The sequence below is a fragment of the Neovison vison genome, chromosome 3 (genome assembly GCF_020171115.1).
Source record: "Neovison vison isolate M4711 chromosome 3, ASM_NN_V1, whole genome shotgun sequence".
NCBI classification, from domain to species: domain Eukaryota; kingdom Metazoa; phylum Chordata; class Mammalia; order Carnivora; family Mustelidae; genus Neogale; species Neogale vison.
Window position 1 is genome coordinate 96,700,049 of NC_058093.1, and position 26,889 is coordinate 96,726,937.

A 26,889-nucleotide genomic window follows, 5' to 3' on the forward strand; every position below is an offset into this window, starting at 1 on the left:
AAGTTACGCAATTAACTACCTCAGAACTGATAGTAGTCTTTATAAAAGAGAGCATAAAAGTTTTCAAACCCTAACAAATGAGGCAATGTAATTGAGTAGAGACCTGACCTACTTAGTCACTGCAAAATAAGTTTTCTGACCCTTGTATTTACCCAGGGAACGTCCAGGATGGTTGTGTCATTGAGAATATTTGCACTTTTTATTCCTCCTGTTTGTTCTCCATTAGCATCATGCTCCACGCCTGGGTGGCCCAGTGGGTTAAGCCGCTGCCTTCGGCTCAGGTCATGATCCCGGGGTCCTGGGATCAAGCCCTGCATTGGGCTCTCTGCTCAGCCGGGAGCCTGCTTCCTTCTCTCTCTCTCTGCCTGCCTCTCTGCCTGCTTGTGATCTCTCTCTGTCAAATAAATAAATAAAATCTTAAAAAAAAAAAAAAGGAAACATTGTTGCAAATGGAGAAAGATGCTATCATGGGGACTATAATTTTGGGTGATTTCTAACTATTTTATTTTGTGGATGTTGACAAATTGTAGATCTATTTGATTTTTCACTGGAGACTAGGCCCAGGTAGTCTAAAATGCCAGTTGCTTAGATCTCTGTCTGCACAAGCTCTTTTTGGACAAATCCAGTTTAAGCCCATGATGGCAAGCAATAACGTGATAACCTGATTCCTAGTGGCCATATCTGAAGTGGTAAGGCTTCTTTGGTCATGGCACATGAACCTTTGTCTCCACTTTGGAAGTACATGCAGGCACATCTACAGAGTAAGAAAACCAAAGCATACAAAATGATATGCAATGGACTGAGTGCATTCTTCTCACCTCCACTCCCAGTCCCCTTCTGAAGCGATCATCATCTACAGGTTGTGTAACTTTCCTAACACTGTGTCTCCATATGTGTGTATTTATTTCTGTACACACACATATGCTTTAATAATCACTCTGTTCATTGCCTTGCTTTAGTCATTCATTACATTTTGCATCATGACAAATCTTTTTAAAAATTTAATGCTATCATCCTATAGTGTGAAAGTACGGTAACTTATTAAATCACCCACTTATGAATGGATGTCTACATGGTTAATGCGTTGCTGTTACACATCTATAATACACACTCTTGTGTGTATTCTTTCTGCCCCTGTGCCAGGACAAGTATAGAATATGTTTCTCAAGGTAGAATTGCTGGGTTCAGTTGATGTGTGTCTTACATTTTTTTAAACATTTCCAAGTTTACCATTGAACATTGGCACTGAATAAGAGGATTTGTATCTCCTCACTAACCCTTACCAACACTTGGCATTTAAAAAGTTCTTTTATTTTTGCCATTCTGATAGGTGAAATAGAACTGATGTTTTCTTTCTCTTTTAAAAAAGATTTATTGATTTATTTTAGAGGGGAGGAGAGGCAGGGGGAGAGAATCTTTAAGCAGGCTCCCTGCTGAGCACAGAGCCTGCACGGGTCTCAATCTCACAACCTAGAGATCATGACCTGAACTGAAACTCGGGAGCCAGACGCTCAATTGACTGAGCACCCAGGTACTCCTGAAGTTTTCTTTTAATGAATTTTGCCCTCTTCACGGTTTCAGATTCTTTTTCTGAAATTGCTAGTTCATATCTTATCTTGGATTTTAGGCTCTTGGGTGGTTTTTTTTTTTTTTTTTTTAAAATACTGATTTGTAAGTATTCTTTTTTTTTTTTAATTAAGGTATAATACACATCCAGAAGAATGCACAGATCAAGATTTTAGTTTAATGGATTTTCACAAAATGAACATACATATGTAACCACCACTCATAGTCACTCATCTTTTCACTTGAGAAGCCCTTCTCCTGTCCCCTCCCACTCACTCCTCTCTTCTCCAGAGGTAACCACATCCTGAATTCTACCACCCTTCTTTGCTTGGTCTCTTCTCAGATGTTATTTAACAGAAACATAAATAGATAATCTGTTCAGTGAATGCTTTGTTTTCCTTCCTTTCCCTTTAGCATTATTTGTTGGGATTCATACATTAATTACATGTTAGCTATAACTTACTGTCACTGTTGTATGGCATTCCATTGGATGAAGATACCGCCAATTTACCCACGCTACTGTTGAACATTTGGATTGTTTCCAGCTGTGACAGTTATGAAACATGTCCAAAATATGCTGCTCTAAATGGTTTTATAAGTGTCTTCTTATATTTGTATGTATGCATTTCTTTGGGGTATGTAACTAGGAGTGGAATGGCTGGGTTATAGAATATGATAATTTTATAGATATTGGCAGCCTGTTTTCTAAAGCTATTTACACTTCCATTAGCAGTTTTTAAGAGTTGAAATACATCCTTAGTAAGATTTGAAATGGTCAGCCTTTTTTCTCGTACAGTGGTATCTCTGTGATTTTCATTTTATTTTCCCTGGTTGTTAATGAAGTTGAGCATATTTTTGTATTTCTTGGTTATTTGTGTATCATTTTTCACAAGAAGCTTGTTAACACTTTGCCCATTTTCCTTTTGGGTTGTTTTCCTCCTATTGATTTGGAAGACTTTTTATATATTCTGCATATAGTCCACTGGTAGTTATTAGTATTGTAAATATCCTTCCTCACCGTGGCTTGCTGTTTTGCTCTTTCAGTGGGGTCTTTTAATGTAGTTTAATTTACCGATCTTCCCCTTTATAATTAATGCTTTTATGTCCTGTTTAAGAAATCTTTTTCTTTCCCCAAGATAATGAAGATACTCTCCCGTATTATATTTCAGGTATCTACTGGGTTATTTTGTACTTATCATATGTACCTACAGCTCATCCCCAGTTGTTTTTTTTGTGTATGGTATGAGGTAGAGTCAATGACCCAGTACCATTTATTGAAAAGACATTTCCCCCAGTGTTCTTCAGGTGTGCCTTTGCTAGACATCAAGTGACCATCTGTGTGTGGATCTGATTTTGTTCTGTGGTCTTTTTGTTGTCCTTAGGCCAGTACTATTCTGTCTCAGTTACTCAAACTCTGAAGTCTGAAGTAAATTTTGATATCTGGTGGTGACTGTCTTCCAGGGTTTTTTGGGGGGTTTTTGTTCAGTATTAGCTACTCTTGACTCTTCACATTCCACTTAAACTCAAGAATAATCTTATTCTTTCACAAAAAACTGGCTAGAATTTTGGTTGCTAATATCAACTCTTTTCACCCATGAACATTGTACATGCCTCCATATGTTTGGTCTTTAATTTCTCTCAACAATGTTTTATTGTGTTTCTAGGTAGAGGTCTTACACAATTTTCATTCATTTATTTATAGGTATTTGATCCTTTCTGTTCAAAACGGTGTCTTGTTAAAATTGCATTTTCTCACTGTTGCATTTCTCACCACTCTAGAAATAACTGGTACTTGGGTAATGACTTCGTGCCTGGTGGTCCTGTGTTTGCTGACTGCACATCTTAAGTTCTCTTTGGTTCCCTGCTTCTTCCTGCCAGTTTGCCAGTACCTCACTATTCAAAAATCAGGGCTTTAGGGAGACATGGGGGCCTGAAGGGAGCAGCATGCAGCTTTAATTTGATTATCTTTCCTCAGGGCACTTTACTTCTGATCTCAATAGTCTACCTCAGTGAGCACCTCGCTTCCTTTTGAGCAAGAGAAAATGGCATGGTTGGCCGGGCAAACTCTGCTCTTCTTGTTGAAAATGCCATTGATTTTCCTGCTGCCTGACTTACACTGGTGGCTGTCTGAGTACTTCCTTGGTTTCACCTCTGTTGCTCTCTAGTGTGTGGATTCTGAGGAAAGCGTTCGGGTGTGGGTGCTGCTACTCCCAAACTTGTTATGCCTATAAAGGGTAACTGTTTGGGATGATGTCATCAAGAGATGATAGTAGCATCAAATTGTGGAGCCCTCTGAGCACTCTGCCTTAGATCTGATTCATGTGTGTTATCAGCTCTCAACATCTTCCTCAGTGTAAGGTAAATTTTAGTGTACTTGTAGATTTTCTTTATAAAATTAGGGGCTTGAGGTTGACCATTTGCTAGTTTCTTTGATCATTATATTCTTTCTCTAGTGTCCCATGCTTCTCATTGCTTTGGTGGGTTTTATAGAGGAGAGCGTTAAGAAGAGAGGGGAGAAAAGGTCTTTATTCTACCATGTTTGGCTTTTATTCTTCAAGTAATAATGCTGATGGTCTTCTAATGACTTTGATTCAGCTCCATTGAGTAAATATTTATTCAGCACCATTTCTTTAAACCCAGTCTTTGAAGTCTTACTCATTGTATTCCTTTTCCCCATGATGTTCTGTTTTTTAAAAAGTTCCTTTAGCAACTCTTTAAGCCAAAGAGGTCCATTGTGTGGTATGGTGTCAGTGGTGTCCCATGAAGGGCTGTCTTAGCGATCTGACAAAGGATGACCTTAGGGGGCAACATTCACATCATTGCCAGCTTTTGATTCTGGCATGAATTATTCATTGCATATTCAATAAAAATCAGACACTACTGTTAGGTTTAGAGATTGCTTAAGAGTTTATTGCTCAGTAAGAAATTACTGAGCACCAACTATGTGCTGGTGCTTCCTCTATTCCTGGGAATAGAGAGTCGAATACAGCGTAGCCCCTGACTTAAGGTTTTCATAAGCTGGCTGGGGAAGACAAGGATCATTTCTGGATGATGCAAGGTGAGGGCAGTAGGGATGGGGGTTTGGGATGGCAGAGGAGAGGTACTGAGCCAAGTTAGAAAGAATGGGCTGAAAGTGAGCATTCAGTTCCTAGCTACCACCCTCAGAACAGAAGGCTAGAGAAGACAAACTGAGGGTTCTGTGTTATGAAAATTGCCCCATCTCTGTTTTCCAGTGAATGAATACTTTATTTACTAGGCAAAAATAGTGTTCTGTGATTAAGGGATAGTTAGGGATTTCAGAGGCAAATTTCATCAAATTGTTGAGCAAGTAACCGTGGTACCCCCAGCTCAATAGGGTAGTATGTGGCATGTAGCAGATGCTCAACAAACATTTGTCGAATGAAAGAAAGATTGGTGAGCTCAGGCTGCTCATGTTGTTCTGGACGGGGTGGGTTGTAGGATGGGAGCTGGGTATAGTCTGAGGCTGCCCAGCCACACCTGCTGCCTACAGGCAGGAAACTACTTTTCTTGAGAGCTGGTATCACAGGGAACCACAGCACAGGGAGGAGTAAAATTACCTTTGATGGAAAATATGTAATGCACATTCAGCAGGAACCATGCTCCTCCTGTGAACTCTGGCCAGTGAGGTCTTTAGAGTCAGTGTATCAACGAGTGAGGGTAGATCTTTTAACCTGACTGAAGATAGTCCATATACATTCATAATCGTTGGGTAATCAAGACTGGGGTCTTGGCGAGGGTTTGCTTCCCTGCAGGGTAGAGGACCCCGGGATGGTGGGTGGGCAGCATCTCTAGCCTGCCTGGGACTAACTTAATGGCTTTTGGTTCTGTAGAAATTCTCCAAGAATGATACAGGTTTTGAGAACCTGGCCCATGTTAAACTAATTGTAATTTGCTGAGAGCCGGACCTTAGAGTTGAAAACACAGGAGGCTACCGTCCACGCAGCACAGTGACTGTTTGACAGGTGTTTTGCTGAGAACTGCAGATATGAAGGTGAAACTACTGTCCTTTCCCTTCCGCTGCTCATGGGCTGCATCTAAAGTCCCAAACTCGAGCCTATGGGTCAGCTAGAGCCCAGACGTGAGGGGCCAGCTGGGGCCGATGCTGCAGGAGAGGCAGGAGGCCAATGGGCGTGCTCGGCCAGAAGCAGCACTGGCCCCACTGGAGAAAGGGATGGCTCCACGCCAGCAGATCTCAGCTTTTCCAGGATGCCAAAACCCTAGGTGTACTTCTTTGTTTTAATTTGTGAAGTCTCCTGATTTAAAAATGGTGGTCGCCAATTCTGATATTAGAATAGCACTGTGTAGACCAAACAAAAACTTGGAAATTTTATCCTCAGGTGGCCGTTTTGCGAATTCTGGTCTAGACCAATAAAATGCGAAGTCCGGTCACTGTGCTGCAGCGGAGGGTGAGGAGTCTAACGGCCGAAGCGGTTTTGATTTCTTTTTCAAACTGCTTCTCCTTTTTTCCCTGCAGTGATGACTGAATCCAGTCAGCAATCCTATCCCAGATTATTATTATTATTATTTTCCTATCCCAGATTATTGAAGTATAATCTGTTTGAGTGGGAGAGAGTCTAGAATTCACCGGATGTTCTGTGGAGGCGAGTTGAACACAAACCAGCTAATTTTGACCCCTCTTAGCTCCGCCTCCTCTGTCTAGGCTGCCGCAAGCCTGATGGAGGTGGTGACTGAAAGAAGGCGTCTCAAGTTGGGTTAGTGACCCGGCTGTGGGCGAGGCGGTTGCCAGGCATCTGACTGACAGAGGTGGTCTAATTAGAGTGGGATTGATTTATTAACGGAGCTTTACTGGCCACATAATTTAGCATTTTGGAGGTGTTATTGGGCCTGGGGTATTGCTAAAGAGTGCTAAGGCTCGAGATAATTATTGCCTTACTTAGGAGAGAATGACAGATGGGACCTCATTGTTGCTGTAAATCTCGCCTGCAATCGAAATGGCATTCTTTGTTTGACGTTGTCGAGGGCCCCCAGGCGCCAGGTGACCACGGTAGCCTTGCTGGCTCTCTCCCATTCTGCGCATTTCCAAGGCTCTTCAGACCTCCCCAACCCTCCCTCAAAGCTTGCTGCTTATTCAGCTGCGTGATTTGCATTCGGCTTTATCCTGACAATGGGTTGCCTGGGTCCACTTCATTTTCCAGCTGTCTTTCTGTTTGAATTTCAGTTTCCAGCTGATGGGCTTTCTGGCCTGAGTTTGACTTGAAGAAGGTCTGGTCTTGAACCGGACCTGTATAAATATTTATTTAAGACTTCTGTTGTGTGTGTGCTTCTGGGACCGTCGCTGTTACTACTCCCTTGACACATAAATGGAAGTAGAGTGTAGGACAAGCAAAAACCTGGGAGGCGGGAGGGCCCTTACACAGAGAGGGACATTTTGCTTCTGTGCCACCCCCTGGCTTGCCTTGCCCTCCTGCGTGCTGCTGTGGCATTAGTGACCCGCTCATGGGGGTGATCTGGCTCAGAGAGTTGGATTTCGGAAACTGAGCCATAATAAAGACGCGGAGGATAGTGTGCCCTCCCGTTAACCAGCAGCTCTGCAGCCTACACCCCAAAGGGTGTCCTAAATCTGATTTCCGCTATTCTGTTTTGAGATCTCTGGCTATGTTGTGAGGAGTTGGTTAATTTTTTCCCCCCAAATAAAATGGAATTCTTTTTTCTGGTTTGAATGGTCATGTATGGTGGTAGTAGGAAATGTGGAAAGTACACAAAAACTAGAAATAAATTCTCTCAAATATCCCTACCCACCACAGATTGACTACTATTACCATTTGAGTTTTTTTTTCAAGTTGTTTACAATGCATTTTAAAAAGATGGTTGTACTGTAAAGCTAGTTATAGCACATGTATTCTCTTGTATCTTGCTCTTTCTATCTCATTTTTTTGCTCAAGCAGCAAGGAAATCTATTATGTCACATAACTTTCATCTTGTTCCTTTTTGCTTCAGACATAATGGCTTCACACATACCAGGCATTCCATCTCAGGGTCTTTGCACTGACCATTCCCATGATCTGGAAGGTTTTTCCTCTAGGTGACTGCATGGCTCACTCCCTCACCACCTCTGAGTCTTTACTCAAATGTCGCCTACTCAGTGAAACCTCCACTGACCTCCCTATGAAGTTCAGACCTATGCTAGCCAGAATCCCTTCTGACCCGGTCCCCTCTTTTTCCATAGCACCCAGTTCTTTTTTTCTTTTCTTCTTTTTTTTTTTTTTTTAAATTTTATTTATTTATTTGACAGACAGAGATCACAAGTAGGCAGAGAAGCTGGCAGAGAGAGAGGTGGAAGCAGGCTCCCTGTTGAGCAGAGAGCCCGATGCGGGGCTCAGTCCCAGGACCCTGAGATCATGACCTGAGCTGAAGGCAGAGGCTTTAACCCACTGAGCCACCCAGACGCCCCCATGGCACCCAGTTCTGATGGTATTAATCATACTACCTGATGGTACTAATCATACTACCTGTGTGTTTATCACTATCATTATTCTAATTCACGAACTTGCATAAGCACTGACTAAACATACTTTTGGTCAACAGTTTGAAATACCTTACGTAGAGCTTATTTTTTTAATGGACTGGATTTCAATCCTCACCCCACTGCTGGACATGTAACTTGAATTCAGTGCTTTGCCAATTTAAATTACATAAACCTTCTATGAACCTTTTGTGTATAAAGTGTTTTTCCATTTCTTAAGCATTGAAAAAGATTTTTGGACATGGGATTACTTTTTCAACAGGGTGAATTGTATTAAGATTCATGGCTGCAAGTGATATGAACTCAACTCAAACTGTCTTGAGCAAAGTAAAGGAAATTATCGGTTGATGTATTTGAAAAATACAGGGGTAGACTGCAGGTAGGCCTGGTTCCAGAGGTTTGGTCCAAGTTAGCATTGATCTGATTTGTGTCTCTCATCTTCATCTGTGCTTTCCTCTGTGCTGGCTTCATTGTGAGGCAGCTTCTCCCCATTTAAGGCAAACTGCTACTTGTAGCTCCTGTTTTCATGCTACCAACTGTCCAGTCCCATCTTAGAAAGATATCCCCTTCCCAATATTTTTAGCAGAAACTCAGGACAGGTTCTCACTGGCTCACATTGAATTGTGGCACCCTTGAATCTTTCACTCAGGCTGTAGGACAACGATATAGGAGAGTGGGGGCGATGATATCATCCCACCCAAACCACAACCTCCGAGGGTAGGGGAGGTAGCTCTCTCCTCCACAGGAGGCTCAGGGTGCTTTTGTCTAAGTGGGAGATGGATGCTGGGAAGGCCCCCAAACTGCAGATCTTTGTTATACTTAGGAACATTTTAGGGACTCTGTGCCTTAGTAGGGGAGGGAAAGAGCCCAAAACATGAAGGCGCCCTGTCCCGTAGCCAAAGCATGCATATTTGTATGTGTGAGGCCAGTTTAATCAGATGTCAGTCTGCTGCCAGTCTCACTGTGGAAAGGGAGAAGGCCATAAGGAGGGAGATCCCCGGCCTCAGCTCCCTGGGAATGAGGCTCCCGTGGCCTGTAATTGCATGCCTCGTGGGCTGTTGGTAGACACTGGCTCCTGGAGTCCATGTTTAAAATAGAAGCAGTAGAGACAAGTTCGTTCTTTCTTTCTTTCTTTCTTTCTTTCTTTTTTTAAAAGATTTTATTTATTTAACAGACAGAGATCACAAGTAGGCAGAGAGGCAGGTAGAGAGAAAGGAAGGGAAGCAGGCTCCCCGCTGAGTAGAGAGTCTGATGTGGAGCTCGATTCCAGGACCCTGGGATCATGACCTGAGCTGAAGGCAGAGGCTTTAACCCACTGAGCCATCCAGGCACCCCTAGAGACAACTTCTTATGGGAGGAGGAGGAGAGTTCTTGAAAATTTCCCGAGGGGGTTCTGATAACCGAGGTCTCTGGATGACTTTGGAGGCTTCTGACAGTTGGGCACTCCATTCTAGAGCAGTGGTGGTGTTTGTCATACAGGCCCTGCACTGCCAGCTGATGGCCATGGAGGCTTCATTTCCTTCAGCTCAGTGGCTGTGGCCTTGACCCAGAGCAATCTTGGTAAGAGAGCTCCACTTCATGGCTGCCTTCCTGCAGGTCTCTCTGTGCACCTTGATGGGTCAAAAGTGTTCTTATCTGTCATCCACTGTGGAATGTGCACCTGCCTTAATGGCACTGCTAGACTTTTATTGGATGGCTGGTGGCTTTCAGTTACCCTCAGCCAAGTATGTCTGTGGCTCAGGAGCCACCTGCCTTGTAGTCCCTCCCTTAGTGGGTCATCCTGGCCCAGGCCTGCTGTTCTTCCAAGTGGGAACTGCTCACAAAGGAAAGCTATCCAAGTCAAGGCCTCATGGAGGGCCCTTCAGTGTACCCTGGATTCCCCATGCAATTTTTGGCATTTTCTTTTTTCCCATCCCATCAAGGAGATTGAATAGAGGCAATTTATAAGTAAATGATACGTGTTAGTCCTTCCCTTCTGTGAAGGACTCTGGGTTAACTTGGAGTCCTTTTGTCCACATTTTCGTTGGTACATGGAGGATAGAACAATATTAATATTCTAATTGTGCTCTAAGATATTCATCCACTGGGCAGGCTTGAATCGCTCAAGCAGAACTCTCCATGTAATTCTGAGAAGGTTTGAAATCATAGACAGTGACTCCATTTGAGTCAGGGAAGTCCACCATTTATGGCCGTGTTCTTTGTTGGATTCCAGAGAAAGTTCCTTGTGTTTCTCAGTGTAATCAAGGAGTTGTACACCTCTTTGAAATCTGTAGTCCACTGTGAAAATGTCTGGTATTATTGAGTAACTGAGTCAAGATTTTTATTTTATTTTTCTTTTTAAAATTTTCAATTAAAGCTTTTTAAAGAAACGGTTTACCTCTTGGAAAGCAGGTGGTTTTCTGGGTTCGTGGGTGGAGTGCTTTCTCAGTTGTGCCCTCCCTTCCATCGTGCCCAGGCTAGGATGGGGTGGGGAGAGACAGTCGGGAGCTCCTGCTTGGGCAGCTCTTTGTTATCTGGTGTATATAATGAGGGTTTGTGCAAGATGTTAATAGGAGTTAAAAAATTTCCACTGTTGATAAAGAAGGAACCCACAAAAAGCACACAACTAACAGGCTGTAATGTAAAAAACCCCAAACCAATACTAGTTTCTGTGAAATTTTATGAAGCTTAATTAACAAGTTACTGAGTATTTAGTGCAAGTCAGGCCCAGGGTCCTCTAGTTTATCTTGGTGCTCAGGGGAACTCATCGGAGGACCTCCTGCCTTTTTGGCCATGTCAACATGGCTTCTGAGTTGAGTTCTCTGGGAGGATCCAGTACCCCTCTGCACCACCACGGTTGTGTTGCCATGAAAGCTACAGCCCATCACTCTATATTGCGGCTTCTGCCTTTCCCCCTCTTCCTGCCTGTAAGAGCAACAGCAGGGATAACTGGAACAGCTTTTTGCAAGAACCAAAGATGGGCAGGAATTTAATGAATTGCATTTGCCTTGCACAACCTGAGGACAGGAATATAGCTGACTCCCAGGAAGGGCTTGGAAATGTTAAGAAGCCATTGTTTCCCTTGCCCAAGAGTTGTATTTACCCTATGCTTGTCTCTCTGCTCCTCAGTGTTTATAGCAAATGATGGCCAACTCCACTTCCATGTTCATAGGTTTCAATTCTAACAACATTAATGGACCGATTAGACTCTTGGTCTCAATTCCTTATTCACAGAAATGAAATAAATATGCTTGGTTCACATTGAGTCATGTTTGCCCTGTTAGGGCTGGGGGCAGGGGTTCAAGGCAAAACATAGCTGTCCAGGGCCCATTTGGGGGTGTTATGGGCAGGGCAGAGAATGGGTCCCAGAGAAAGGACATGGGGTGAGCTGAGTGGGGTGTACAAATGGGAACTGACCTCCATGCCCCTCACCCACACCTCACGAGTCAGCCATTGGTCCTACCTGTGCCTGGGACAATCAGCTTCAAAGCTTTGCCTACCCATTGGGTAGGGTTTCATTCTTTGTTGGAGGGTAGACATGTGCTGGATAATATGGCTTTTATTTGGAGATCTGCCTTTATTAACTCAAATGAGAAGAGTCATTGAAGCTGGGCATTGCTTTGGCACAGAATAGATCCCAGAATTAGGCACATGCGCTGCTCAGTTAACTTCCCCCAAAAAGGTAGGTAGATTTTTAAATATGAGGAAACATTTTAATTCTAACTGTTCGATCTATATTTGTAGACATCTCTTGTTTAAGGTCATTTGCTATTGCTTTTTCTAAACCATATCCTTGAAGCCTACCTACACTGAATTTTAAGCTCTGACAGGGAGAGAGTTCTCTCAACCGTGTTAGCAATGGTGTGTGCATGTCGATACCCCCCAGTAATTACCTTGTGACAGGAACAGTGTGGATGGTCTCACTTTTGCTCTGATAGTCGCATGTGATTTCCAGCTCTCTGTTCCCTGTTGCTAAATTCTTTAAGTCTTAGCAGTCATTTGGTTGATAAGTGCATTGGCATTTTCATTCTGAAGCTGGCCCTGTGGTGCTTGAGGACACGGTGGGAAGGGACGCTGTGGCCAGTGGAGTCCACCACCTTTTCATTTCACTCTTTACCTGTTTTAGTTCATAGGTGTTACAAGTACAGTTAATTTTTAACTTAATTCTCTGGGAACTTTCCCAGGGATGTTTAAAAGTCTCTATCAACTGTACTAATATACTCAGAAATGAGAGAAAATATCCACGAGGTCTTAAAATATTCTGAATACTATTTTCTTTCTTTTTAGCTGTCTCCGTTATGAGGTACAGCGCCTCTGCTTTTGGGTTTGCAGTAAGTAACCTGAAATGTACTTTTATGAAGTTTTGCACGTTTTTTCCTGAGCCCATGTATCTCACCCTGGGCTCGCCATTCAGAGGGTGGTTAGCAGCTGAGAGCTTCGCATGACAGATAAATCTTTTAAGGCAGTAGCTTCCATAATAAAATCATAATTTTGTGGAAGTAACAGCAGTGATGCTCCACAGGTCTCCAGAACAGATTGGGGTACCTCATTTTCCACACCTGGTTGAGAGATTGTTTGAGGGGGTCTTAGCCTGTTTTTCTCCCTCAATGTTGTAGGTGTGAAAGTGGGCGCACCCTGGATGTAAAGAAGCATTGGCTGGTGCAGGCAGAGGTGTTGGGGGGGACTGGGGCTGCTGGCACTAGACAAGTCAGTCTGTAGCCCCTTGAGGGGTAACCTGACTCCCAAACCTGCTTCCTGATGGGAATTGGTAGGAGAAACTGGGTCTCAGATATTTTACGGGCAAGGTGTGTCGAAAACTTGGGTGAAGTTTCCCCACATTCCTTCCAGAGACTGCTAGTGCTTGTAGTTTTCCAGACTGAAAGTGTGACGTGGTACAGTGACTCAGCTGGGGAGGTCCAGCATCCTCTTCTGTAGCTTCGGGGTTTCCTGTGCCTGAGGGCATGTGTTCCTGTTCCCAAATCCACTTCTTCCCTTTGCTGTGAGAACTTAAATGTTTTGGAGGTCGTAGATTGTTTTTAGAGTCCTTTGAAAAAAGTACGGACAACCTCTCCAGAAAAATGGGTGTGTGTGTTTGTGCGTGCACACCCCCCACACCCCCACACACCTCTCTTTACTCTCCTTTCTTCTGTCTCTGTCCCTCACACATTTGCTCATTCATTCAAACAAGAGCATTGAATTTTGTATACAATTTTGAAGTGTTAGTAGATTTCCCAGAACCCTTGCGGGGCCCCATGCTCAGCCCTGAACCTCAGGTAGAAGCATCCCATTGAGAGCCAGACACAGAAAAGAACCCTTACCCAGAATCTTTTACCTGTGATGTAGGGGGAAATTCTGTGGTGATTTGCCTGCTGGGAGATAGGTGTTAGAAGAGTGTCCGTACCCCCCGTATCTCCAGGGTGCTCGGAGCCAGCGCCCAGGGAGTCAAGCCCTCTGCAGCATGGAGTGTGCTTTCTCAGTCTGTGGGAGCAGTGCAAAGTGAGGAGGAGCCGTGGTCCTTCCACCAGTCTGGTGTGTCCAGCGGCCTTGGCTGCAGATTCCCAGGACCCACCGTGAGGATGATGAGAGCCTCCATCGTAATGATGTGAAGCCTCTTAGCTCTGAGGTCACTCACTCAGATTCCAGGCATCTGTGTCTTGTGTCTTCACAGTCATGCCTTATTAACTCCGGAAAACACTAATGCCGTGTCTCCTTCTCCTAGTTTGACGCCATCCTCGACGTCCTGTCCTCGGCGATTGTCCTGTGGCGTTACAGCAATGCTGCCGCTGTACACTCTGCCCACAGGGAGTACATGTAAGTGGATTTTTCTCTTCTTCCAGGCTGCGGAACCCTTGCAAAGGAAGGCCACGTCATTAGGCTGTCAGCATAGCTCCCCTTGCAGCTTTGGACCCGGGGATGAGAATGAGGACCCAGATTGCCTTTGAGAGTGTCTACTGTGGTACCAGCCGTATGGTAGACCCCTTTTGGGATGGTTGGAGAGATGGGGTATCTTTTTATAATTTACCCTATTCTCTGCTCTTGAGTCGGGAGGTAATGTTTGTATGCTCATCTGTCTGGCTATCCTTCTGTCCATCTGTCCATTGATCTGTCCATGTTTTAATTCATCCGTCCTTCCATCCTCATTCTTTTTGTGTTTCTGGAATCTTTGTTCTCTTGCGTTCTCATGCTTTTTTTTCTTTCTTTCTAAATAAGAGGAGTTTTCTACTGTAATTTCTGGAAGACATCTTGAGGGTATTCTAATGTACCCTGCTTGTCTTTCATTCCTCTCTCTATTGCTTGTCCTCATTGCTTGTCCCAGTCTCTACATCCTGTGGGTGATGATTTTGTCTTTGAGGAATTTGAGTTTGTGACCATAAAACGTCTTTCCCAACTTCCATCTTCTTTATTCCATTTGTAACCTCCAGGCTGATAATAGCACAGGCTCCAGAATCAGATTTCTTGGCTTTGAATCTTAGTTGTACTACTTGCTAGCTCTGTGACTATAGGAAGCTGCTAAGTGCTCCGTGCCCTGTTTCCTCATTTGGAAAAGTAGGAAAACAACACCTCCTTCCTAGGGTTATTATATATAATATATATGCTCAATATGTAATGCAATATATATATGCTATATATATTTGAACAATATATACATACATAACTTATAGCAGTGTTTGGTATGCACTTCAGGACACCTTAGCTGCCATCATTATTAATTATTGAGGGGGCTTCCCTGAGATTGAGCCACCACTGGCCATTAAGGGAAGTGTTTGATCCCACCTCTGTGACTTTTGGACAGTTGAATACAAATGAGTAAATTCTCCCCTGCTGTGTTTCTGGAGGTACCCAGACAGAAGGTAGTTTTGATGGGAATGCCGTGTCATATTTAAATGTTTAAATGTTGAGATACAAATGTTAGGTGCTAGAGGACTCATATAGTAATATATCTGGGGTTGCATGTGCCAAACAGAAAGCTTCTGGAAGGTAATGCTGTAACTGATTCACAAATGAGGACAAATTTTATTTCACTGTTGGCTTTAGGTAGAGCACAGAAGCTTCTTTGAAGTGTTAGGTATTTATTTTAATATGCTTTAGCTCTTTTAACAAATACGAAGGATCAAATCTGTGATATCACAGATGCCATTGTTTAGGGTAAGGTTAATTTTTTTTAAAAAAGTGAGTCAATTGATGGCTGAAAACTTAAAACCATTCTAGTAAATTGATTTTATAAAATTTAAAATGATGATATAATGATGAATGTTGAATTAATACTAGTCTAATTAAAGGAGTAGCTAATAGAAAAAAACAGGTTGTTGGTGGCTACTTATTGAGGTATGCAGTGAGAACAACCCAGAGATAGGCTCACATTTCAAAACGTAGTCCTTTTCCTGTCAGAAGAACATAGATTCTTTGGTTCTCTAGCTGTACTGCCCAGTATGGTAGTCGCTGGGGACATTTCAGCACTTATGGGTAGCTGGTCCGAAATAAGAGATGCAGTAAGTGCAAAATACTAAATTCCAAAGACTTTTAAAAAAAAAAAAAAAAAAAAGGATTGTAGACATTTTATTAAAAATTTTAAAGATATTTATTACACATTGACAAAAGAATATTTTGGATATGAGGTGCCTGGCTGGCTCGGTTGGTATAGCACACGACTCTGGATCTCAGACTTGTGAGTCCAAGCCCCATGTTGGGTGTAGAGATTTCTTAAAAATAAAACCTTAAAGAAATATTTTGGATATATTGGATTAAACTATTATAGTTAATTTTAGTTCTCTTTCCTTTCTCTAATGTGGATTTTAGAAATTAATTACATATATGCCTTGTATTATAATTCTTTTGGGCCTTGCCCTCAAAAGAGAAAGCTCTTCCCTCTGTCTTTTCTTATCTTAGAATTACTAATCCAGAATGTGATTTGCAGTCCAGAAGGAATTGAGTTCCGTGTTTCTCAATTTCTCTCTTCTAATGTGCTTTTAAAAATCTGATTTCCTTTGTGCTGAAATGAGTTTTTTAGGTATTAGTCACAAATCTACAAATTGTTGTGGATTTTCTATAGAGTTGGGATCTCTTTGAACATTTGCCAGGTGGCCTAGAGTTTTTTTAAGATTAAAAGATTGATGACAAGAAATGTCTTTGGTTTCACTGTTTTTAGCGATCCCAAAACAGGTATCATAAAAAAAAAAAAAAAAGAAAAAGAAAGAAAAGAAATATATATTGATGACCAAAAGGCAAAAACTCAGAGTGGAGTTGCTCCAGTAATTCCCAGATGATGGCTCACATGATGATGCCAGTGAATTCATTTGGAGAATCTAAATGTAGGGATTAAAACGACACTCTGCAGTCCTTTGTATTGTTGGCTTTAGTTTAAAGTTTTAATCTCTGCCTCATCCCATGTAAATTAAAAATTCATGGAATCCTTGCCAGCTGAGAAACTGGTGTTTGCATATTAATGAGCATGAATGAATTATGAGAGGCATAGCTAGAAAAACCACTGGCTTTCAGCTGGTGGCTGGAGAATAATAAAGGGGGAAATACCCAACTGGTTCTTAGTTAATTCCTCTAATTTGTCCTACTTTGACTCTAAGCTTCAGAAAGAATCTGGGGTCTGGAATTGCCAGTGCAGGGAGGAGAGGAAGCTTCGTCAGCCTTGCCCCTGGACACTGTGTGTGCTGACTGCATGGGGCAGTGGTTTGATGCCCAGAGGAGGATAGGATGCTGTTAGCACCACCAGGGAGCACACCTCAGTTGTTAAGATATCCAGCTACAGAATGTAGCCTCAGGAGTTTTGTTTTGCTTTTTTTTTTTTCTTTTACTGTGGTAAAAAATACATAGCATTGAATTTACTATCTTAGTTGTATAAGCGTGTGCCCTGTAGTATTAAATACGTTCATATATGGCTGTGAACAGAGTCCCTAGGACTTCATCATGCAAAACTGAAGCTTTATACTAAGTAAATGGCTACCCTTGTCCCTCTCCCCCAGCCCTTTGCACCACAGTTCTACTTTGTTTCTCTGAACTGATTCCTCTAGTTACCTCAAATAAGTAGACTCCTACAGTATTTGTTCTTCTGCGACTGGCTTCTTTCACTTAGCCTGATGGCCACGGGAAGGTAACAAATGGTCCTTGGGGATGAGAGGTCTTGCTTCCTTAGGTAGCTGGCAATGGGCGTGAGGCAGAAATCTGGGAGAGAGATGCTGAAATCCAGCATTTCATGGGTGATTCTTGCATGGGGGTGGATTTAGGCTGGGAGTGGGTGGCTGGGGTAGGGTGCGAACCAAAGGTCAGGGACGTGTGTCACACCGGGTAGTGGCTGGATGCTCCATCTGGGACGGGAGGAGTGCTTGCAGACTTCGGGGAGGAGATCAACACTGAAGCAGGTGCTGCTGTTGTAGGTCACTAAAGGAGGGGGGCAGGAGGTCAGGGCTGACAGCGAGGTGTCAGCCACTCTGATGGTGACTACAAATGTCGGGGGAGAAAACTGGAGGACTGGTTTGGAATTTAGCATGAGGAAGGGAGGCTTTGTGATTGTGGATGAGAAACAACACTCTGCCTCTGCTTCAGAGGTAGGGAAAGCGGCTTCCCTGGGGAGCAGCCAGGTTTTGATGAGGCAGAGAGGTGAGGACAAGAGCCTGAGGATGTGGTCATTGGGAGAGGATGAAAGTCTTCTGGGGAGGGAAGGGAGCAAGGGAACACTGAAGAGTGTGACTAGAAAGGGGAGGTGATGATAGTCATCCTGGCTACCATAGACTGCCACGGGGCCACTGAAAGAATGAAGCAGTACCTGTGCGCTTACATGGTACACTTACGAGTACCTTGAGGTGAAGGAAGCATGCCACAAAATAGTGCTTAGGATCTTTTGTCATTGGTTTTAACAACAGAGGTTTGCATCCATGTACATCAAACCTCTTGCGAGGATACAGAGCGGCCAGGCAGCAGGCTCACCGCAGGGAGGGGGACTGGGGACAGAAGAAAGTGAGGTCTGCTCTTTCTGTCCTTTAGACCAGAGCAACCGGCTAGAACTCTCCGCAGTCCTGGACGCCTTCTATAGCGGCATGGTCCAGTGTCCTCAAACCCTCACCCACATGGGGCCATGAAACACTGGTTCTGTGTATAGGTTTCTAGCTTGATTTAATTTAAATTAATTGAACTGTAAATTGTCACATGTGGCTTGTGGCTCCTGTATTAGACAGTGACTCTTTAGGTACTGTGATCATTTTTAATCCATTTAAAAAAAAAAAAAGTGTTGTTACTCAGAGTCCTGGAAATGACAGCAAGATCCTGAGAGAAGGAAGAAGGTGCCGGAGGTGGCGGGCATGGGAGAAATGAGTGTAGGAGGAACTTGGCAAGGCCAAATGACATGGAGCTTTTCACGCCCGTCTCCGCCATTGTCAGCCTTGTGTACCATGTACGGCCTCAGGAGGTACAGCCTCCTGCTGCCATTAGCTATGGAGGGCCGTCAGGCTGCTTGCCATGGGAAGATAGAGCCTGATGCTCACTGGGGGCCTCTGACATTTTGCATGATTGCAGCACAGGTGGGAAGCCCGTGAATGTACCCCAGTCCCAGCTGTCTCCTCGGGCCTTCCGTCAATTTGCTGAGATGGAGAGGTAGAGGCAGATGGGAGGCCGTTCACCTTTACAGGCTTGAAATTCTGCAACACCGAGGCAGAAACACAGCCTGGGAGGTTGTTCACTTTTTCCAAATGTACCTCCAAATGGCTTGATGCTTAGCAGCATATTGGAAAGCAAATTTGAAAGCTCTGGAGTAGATATTCTTAGGCATAAATCCTTACGTGTCTCCTCAGGCGAAATAAACGTAGGGCACACTGGTTTTCACCCATGTGGGGTCCTTGCTCTGGTTTTTATCAGCACTGGTGCCCCCCCCCCCAATTTGCTGAGCCAAATGCCTTGGTCTGAACACTACCAGTTGACAGGTTGGCTTTTGATTACTGGTTTCAGCAAACATTCTTTCAGCTTTTGGAAACAGTTCCAGAAATTGAAAAAAGAAAAATAACTGATTCAGTCAAGAAATAGCATATTGGTAATTCGGTTTTTGTTTTTGTTTTTTTTTTTAAAGATTATTTACTTATTTATTTGACAGAGAGAGAGAGAGATCACAAGTAGACAGAGAGTCAGGCAGAGAGAGAGAGGAGGAAGCAGGCTCCCTGCTGAGCAGAGAGCCCGATGAGGGACTCGATCCCAGGACCCCGAGATCATGACCCGAGCCGAAGGCAGCGGCTTAACCCACTGAGCCACCCAGGCACCTGGTAATTCGGTTTTGGTGTCTGATCTAAGTGGATGGCAAAGGCAATGAGTTCTACCAGTAACATGGTGAGCTAGTACCATGTCTCCCCCTCTTCTCAGGAGCATTCGATCAGACCCTAAGTCAGGGACTCTGGGAAAGTGAACCATATTTCCTCCGTATCTTTTTAGTGATCTTAATCTTACAAAGCTCGTGAGTGACCTGACCTGGAAGAATAAATTTTCAGAGTCCCCCAGTGACTGCTGAGAGCCAGTGTAGAAGGCAGAAAGCCTTCATAGCCGGACCTGAGCTCCCATGCCTTGAATAGTTAAGATGCAACCTTGCCTGAAGGCAGAGGAGAGTTGCCTTTGCAGTCATGGAAAGTTCATATAAAACCTTCCATGACACAGGCATGACATTAACGGGCTGTGCTGCTGTGGGCAGGATGTGTTAGAGGAAGGAGTGTCGTCTTCTTGGGTCCATGTTATGTGTAGAAATGTGTCTCCCCAACATATTTTGAAATCCTAGCCCTGAATACTACACAGCGTGACCTAATTGGGAAGAAGTGTCTTCGCAGCTCTAATTCCCAAATGATGGGAGTCCTTGTAGGAAGAGACAGAAGCACACAGGGGAACAATGGCCACTGGATGGCAGGGGCAGGATTCAGAGGCATGTATCTAGAAGCCAAGGAACTCCAAGGATTGTTGACAAACACCAGCAGCTCGAAGAGACAGGGAGAGATTCTGCCCTACAGGTTTCCGAGGGAGTGTAGGCCCGCCCACACCTTGATTTTGAGCATCTAGCTTCCAGAACTGTGAGAGAATGCATTTCTGTTATTTAAGGCCCTCAATTTATGGAGCTCCATTGCAGCAGCCCACAGGAAAACTGCTACTGTCCCTGAGGAGAGTTGTTCCATCAGATCTGCACTCTGTGACCTTGCGTGATACATGAATTTTTCAAAGCCTCAGTTTTCTCATCTGTGAAAGGGGGTGGGCCATGATAGTTACCAAATGGTGTTGTGGTGAGGATTAAACATGATATTGAATATGACAGCAGTATATGCTCAAAACATGTTACATCATGGGGCACATGGGTGGCTTAGTCGGTTAAGCATCCAACTGTTGGTTTCAGCTCAGGTCTTGATCTCAGGGTCATGAGATCACGGCCCGCATCCAACTCCATGCTCAGCAAGGGGTCTGCCTGTCCTTCCTCTTTTCCTTCCCCGCTCATGCTCTCTCTCTCTCTGTCTCTAAAATAAAATCCTTAAAGAAATGTTAGATTACTTATTTTCCATCCCTGGAATTTTTTTTTTTTAAAGATTTTATTTATTTATTTGACAGAAATCACAAGTAGAGGGAGAGGCAGGCAGAGAGAGAGAGAGAGAGAGGGAAGCAGGCTCCCTGCTGAGCAGAGAGCCCGATGCGGGACTCGATCCCAGGACCCTGAGATCATGACCCGAGCCGAAGGCAGCGGCTTAACCCACTGAGCCACCTAGGCGCCCCCATCCCTGGAATTTTGAAAATGTTTTTACACTAGTCATTCTAGAGTAGTTTGAAATTAATCTGTTTAATTCTATTTAATTATTTAATTGCTTTGGAACAGTGTAGTAATTATTTAATTGCTTTGGAACAGGGCAGAACAAAAGAATTTGTAAGGAGAGAATTTAAAAGCCCAAACACACGCTCTGGCATTTTGAGAAACTTGCTTTTGACCTGGGGATATGGGGTGATAGGGTAGTGAGGTGATAAAAGATTATTGCTTTATTTCCTGATTTAATTTCTTCATCCCTAAAAGAAATCTCATTTGTGGGGCAGGACAGAGTAATATACGATTATTGTAAAAAGTTAAGGTAATTCATAGAGGTACAAAATATATAGCAAGGGGCACCTGGGTGGCGCAGTCGGTTAGTCATCTGACTCTGGATTTCTGCTTAGGTCATGATTTCAGTGCCCTGAGACTGAGCACCCCCTGCCTTGGGGTTTAAGATTCTCTTAATTCTCTCTCCCTCTCTGCCCTTTGCCCTTGCATGCACACATGCTCTCACAAAACAAAACAAAAAAACAAAAACCAAAAAGCCACCACCACAACAACATAACAATGAATATAGCAATTATTAGACAGCCGTCCAGGGAGAACCAGAGTTAACGGTTTAATGTGTATTGTGTTTGCATGCATGCATATGCATGGTTACATATACATTTATTTTCTACATAAATGGAGATCATCTATATATACCCTTCTGCAAACTGGCTTTTCAGTACTTACTATCATGTTTTGAACATTTTCCCATCTTTGGATAAATAGAGGTATGTTATTTTTTTTTTTTTTTGATAGCTAGGCAGTATTCTGTGTATGGATTTAGCATGGTTTGTGAAGTAATTTTCTGCTGAAGAGGTAGGTTGTTTCCAGTGTCTTGAGGCTAGAAATGACCTGAAAAACTGTCCTTATACATTTGTATTTTTGATGCTAGTCTTATTTCTTCTGGGTAAATTACTAGAAGTCTGGGTTCAAAGAATATGCTAACCTGTAATTTTGATGCCCGGGGTCACACTGTGCTCCAACAAGGTCATACTAATTTCCATACCCCTGGGCAGGGGTAAGGATGTCTGTTGACTTACCTTGACCGGCACTAAGTGTTAAAACTCTTTCTGAGCTCTGCTATTTTGTCCGGGTAGATAATTGAATTCTCCATGTTAACATACATTTGTTTAGTTATCAGTCTGAGCGTACTCTCAGATGGCTTTCTGGCATTTGTATTTCTTTTGGGAGCTGGTTTACCAGAATTTCAGATGGGAATGAGAAAACTTTTGTTTCCTTTTTGAAACATTTCCTGGACTCTGGCTATAGAACTTAAGTGATAAAGAAAGTACAACTTAATAACTGACCAGATCTTCCCTGCTTTGCTCCCCACCTCATCCACCCTCCCCTGTCCTCCCTGTTGCCTTATTGTTTTTTGCAGTGCCTTGGTTTTTTTCCTTCATTGGTCTAAAGACCTGTATTAATTTCTGTATCAGTACATTTGTTGACTATCTGTTGCCCTCAGAAGGCTTTAAGCTCTCAAGGGTAAGAAGATTCCTTCAGTGTCTTCATCTTTTTATCCCCATTCCCTAGAAAAACACCTGGCAATTACTAAGTGCTCACTTAAAGAGTTGCAGAATGAAAGAGTGAATTGCAGAAGCCCTTCATCTTATGTAAAGTTTTGATAGCTTTTATTAAGGTGATGATAAGTATTTCCTGAGCATCTACTCTGTGCCAGGTATCATTCTGGATGCTGCATTAGGTAGAGGTATTATTTGACAGCTGGTAGAGAAGGTTAATAGTGTTTCTGAAGGCTCATGGATAGTTATTGATACAACTGGGGTTTGAACCTACATCTTGCTTGCTCAGAAATTTGCTCATAACCATTATGCAACACTGCCTCTTTAAGTGATCATTTGTGTGTCTTTGTTATATTGGTTTTTCTTTCCAGTCTCTACTACCCCTTACCCTTTCTCCTGGAAATACCTTTCTCAGCAATTTGCTGTAATCCGATTTAATTGGAGGGAGGAAAGTGGTATGGATCCAGAAAGATGTATAAAATCTTATTATATAAAGATAGAACTGAAAATGGGGTCCTGGGTTTTGGTTCTGACTCTGGAAGGTAGGGAAGTGGTTGGCTGTTGGTTGGACACAGCTAGGTCCGCCCAGGAATGGGTTACTATTCCCAGGAGCATCTGTTCATATCTTGGTCCCTTGGCAAAGGGCTGCCATGACAAGCTCTGCAGCTCTTCTGGGTCTCAAAGGCTTTGCAAATGGAGATCATTTGTCTTAGCTGCAGCCTGGACTCTCTCCACACTCGTTGAAACTTTGGTTCTTGTTTTCAGGCCAAGCTGGTAGCTGTGTAGGGTCTTCTGGATCCTGGGCCAAGGGTTCTATGGGTTTGCTATCAAGGAAAAGGAGCACATCTTTATCCAAGTCTGTGGCCTCTCCTTTGGCACCTGCTGCCAGAACAAGGCAAGTGATGGGTGGAGAGGATTTTATCCCCAAGAACACCAGGGCCCCAAACTGTGAATGGGACCCCTTCTCCTTGAGTGTGGTCACCCTTTGGAAACCTGAGCCTAGAAATCCCCATATTTGTCATTCCTCCGCCTTCCATGCTGCTGCCTGTGCTTTGTGGTGAACAGACTTAGTTCAGGAACACTCACTGAAGTGGCGAGGTTTAAGATGGTTGGGTAAGAAGAGCGTTCTTCCCTTTTTGTGACTGCCTTTGGCAGTGGGATTTTGTCAGGCTTTTTGCCATCTCTGAGTGGTCCCATTTTCAGAGGACGAGTCTGTGTGCTCGTTTTTCCAGCTCAGTTTTTCCAGCTGCATTTGAAGCTGTAGGGTCACAGTTTTCATGGCACATTTCTTCTCCCTTCAGTCTCCAGGTCTTGTCCTGTGTGTTAGCGGCTGGACAACTCAAACCCAACTTAATTTTGCTCAGTACTTGCCATTGACTAGTAATCAACACCAACTTTTGATGCTGGTTATGGCTGATGATGACTTTCTTCTTTATACTTCATGCATTTTCTGAAAAAAATTTCATAAGGTGCATATGTTATTTTTGTAATCCTGTCAAGCACACTTTTTCCCTTTGGGAGAATGTAAAAAGCAAGCCAGGCTGGGAACAAGGAATAAAGCTCTCATCTCCTCTATGTTTATACTGCCTTCCTGTGATTATCCTACTGGGCGCTGTTAGACTCAGCATCAACTCCACCGGGTGCTTTTACATATGATGACTTCTCTTCTGAAGGGACCTGCCACAGTGCACGCAGCTTTCCCTGGGCAAGGAAGTCTATGAAATTGCACAGGATGGAAGCTGGTGATTTCGCCCTCCCCATCTCCTGTCTTTCTCTAAATAGTCGCACCCTCTGAGTTTTTATTTGTTCATGCGTGGGTTTTACCAGCATCTTTCCATATCATGATTTAACTTACTCATATCACCAAGTAGAAGGCATCTAGAAGAATATTTGAGTTGTTCATTTGTTTTTGGAATGGCTTCTACCCACCTCGTAAAATTGTTATGAGAAACAAATGAGGTAACATAGGTAAGTTGCCTGGCACAGTGTTTGACAAGTCGTAGGTATCCCATAAATGGGGGTTATTATTATTTTTTTAAAAAGTAGGCTTCATGCGCAGCACAGAGCCCAGTGTATGGCTGGGACTCACAACCCTGGGATCAAGACATGAGCTGACATCAAGAGTTGGACTCTCAACGGACTGAGGTACCCAGATGCCCCAATGGGGGTTATTTTTAAAAGTAGGCTTTCTGGGAAAAAAATTTTTTTTAAAAATAACTTTATTAAAATGTAATTCACAATGCAGGCAGTTTATGCATTTAAAGTGGACAAGTCAATGGCTTTTAAGATATTCATAGCAATGTGCACGTATCCCCAAAATCAGTTTCACGAAAATGTTTCTGTCGCCATGAAGAAAGGCCCCACTCCTTCCAGCTCCTTCCAACTTGCCTTCCCCCACTTCTGGTCCTAGGCAATCCCTCATCTGTCGGTCTGTGGAGTGGAACCTACTCTGAACCTTCCATATAAGTGACTTCATACACCGTGTGCTCCTTTGTGGCTCTGCATGGTTTCTTCCTTCACTTAGTCTTTGACTTAGCATAATGTTTCCCACCTTCCTCCACACTGTACCATGGATCAATATTTCCCATCTTTTTACTGCTGTATGTATTCTGTTGTCTGCATGTCCCACATTTGGTCCATCTATTCATTAGTTGATGGACACTTGGGTGGTTTCATTTGGGGCTGTTAGGAATAATGCTGCTGTGAACATTTGTGTAGAAGTGTGTTTTTTTTTTTTTAAATTTTTAAATTTATTTGACAGATCACAAGTAGGCAGAGAGAAAGAAAGAGAGAGAGAGAGGGGAGGAAGCAGGCTCCCTGCTGAGCAGAGAGCCCGATGTGGGGCTCGATCCCAGGACCCTGAGATCATGACTTGAGCCAAAGGCAGAGGCTTAACCCACTGAGCCACCCAGGTGACCCTGTGTAGAAGTGTTTGATGGAAATAGTTCTTATTTCTTTTGGCTTCATACCCAGGAGGGAAATTGTTGGGTTAGATGGTAACTCTATAGCTAACATTTAAAGAATTGTCTTTAAAGAAGTGGCTGCACCATTTTATATTGCTACCAGCAATGTATGAGGGTGCCAATTTCTCCACATTCTCATCAGCATCTGGTGTGACCTGCCTTTTCGAGTCCAGCCATCCTCATGGGTATGAGTGGTATCTCATCGGGGTTTTGATTTATACCTGAGGGTTCTTACGCTTTTGAAAAGTCACCATTCTTTTCCCTTGTTTGTTTCTTTGTCTCGATTCCCATAGACCCATTAGAAGCTCCATTACCCCTGCTAGTGAAGTAGATGGTATCTGGAGGAAGCTTCCTTCAAGGGGCCCTTGACTCCACTGACCATGTCCTTCTGGCCTTCTGATGACTCTGCAGAGTCTGGCTGGTGGCCTTACAGACTGAAGTTTGGCTTTAAGGACACAAAAACAGGGGACTAAGATTAATCAGGCTCATAGAACTGACCTGTAAAAACAGGATGCTGGTTGATTAGTGGAGGCATAGTATGTCCATCAGAAGAACATCATCTGGGGATTCCTATGGTTGTCTTCATTTTTCAGCCTGTGGGGATAGAGACTGTCAGCATCTGGTAGCAATGGAGGCTTCCTTTTCTTTCTTTCATTGCATATTTTCAGGCTACCTGGAGGCCTTAGATGGACAGCTTTGGATTTTATGGTCTGGTAGGGAGCCAAGGGGTTTTTGTAGAATTCTTGTTTTGATCCAGTGGGTTTGGATCTATAAGTTAAACTTTTAGGCCGGTCTTAACTACTGATTTTCATATCATTTTTTTTTAAAAGATTTTATTTATGTTTTTGACAAGCAGAGATCACAAATAGGCTGAGAGGCAGGCAGAGAGAGACAGAGGCAGAAGCAGGCTCCCTGTGGAGCAGAGAGCCTGGTGCGGGCTCGATCCCAGGACCCTGGGATCATGACCTGAGCTGAAGGCAGAGGCCTTAACCCACTGAGCCACCAGGCACCCTGGATTTTCATATCATTCTTTCGGGACTGTGCTAAGTATTATCTCTCATTTCTCTCATTTAATCCTCAGAACAATCCAGTGAGACACACATGTCACTCCCTCAATTTTATAGATGGGGACATGGATACAGAGAGGTACAGTGACTTGCCCAAAGTTGTAGAGGTGGGATTCATGCTGGTGATTTGCACCAACCCCTGCTGGACTCCAGAGCCTGGTGTTGCCTTCATTTCAGGGCTGTGCTGTGTTAGTCCTGCTAACATGAGAAGCCCCATGGATTCATTGTGCGCTGATGATAGGTGTGACTGTGGGCTCAGAAGTCAGAAGACTCAGGAGGGAACAGTAGTGAACAGCTCCACATTTTAGCCCCAACTTGAGAGGCAAAAAATCCACGTTTTAGGTTTGTGTCTGCTACATGCAGTGTAACTATCGTTTGCTTTCATTTCCTTATCTAATAGGTTAAGATTAAAACTGTTGTCTTACCTGCCTTGGACATATCAGGAAAAGAATCAAAAGAGAACATGTTTTGAAGAATT

General features: G+C 43.4%; 1 protein-coding gene across 1 annotated transcript in view; it reads left to right on the top strand.

Annotated features, from left to right (window-relative positions):
• TMEM163 (transmembrane protein 163) overlaps positions 1-26,889 on the top strand; it is a 221,031-nt gene that overhangs the window by 117,177 nt on the left and 76,965 nt on the right. Inside the window, exons 3-4 of the mRNA XM_044242592.1 lie at positions 12,338-12,381; positions 13,770-13,861. Of these exons, the coding sequence (XP_044098527.1) occupies positions 12,338-12,381; positions 13,770-13,861 (136 nt within the window). The remainder of the gene's footprint in view (positions 1-12,337; positions 12,382-13,769; positions 13,862-26,889) is intronic.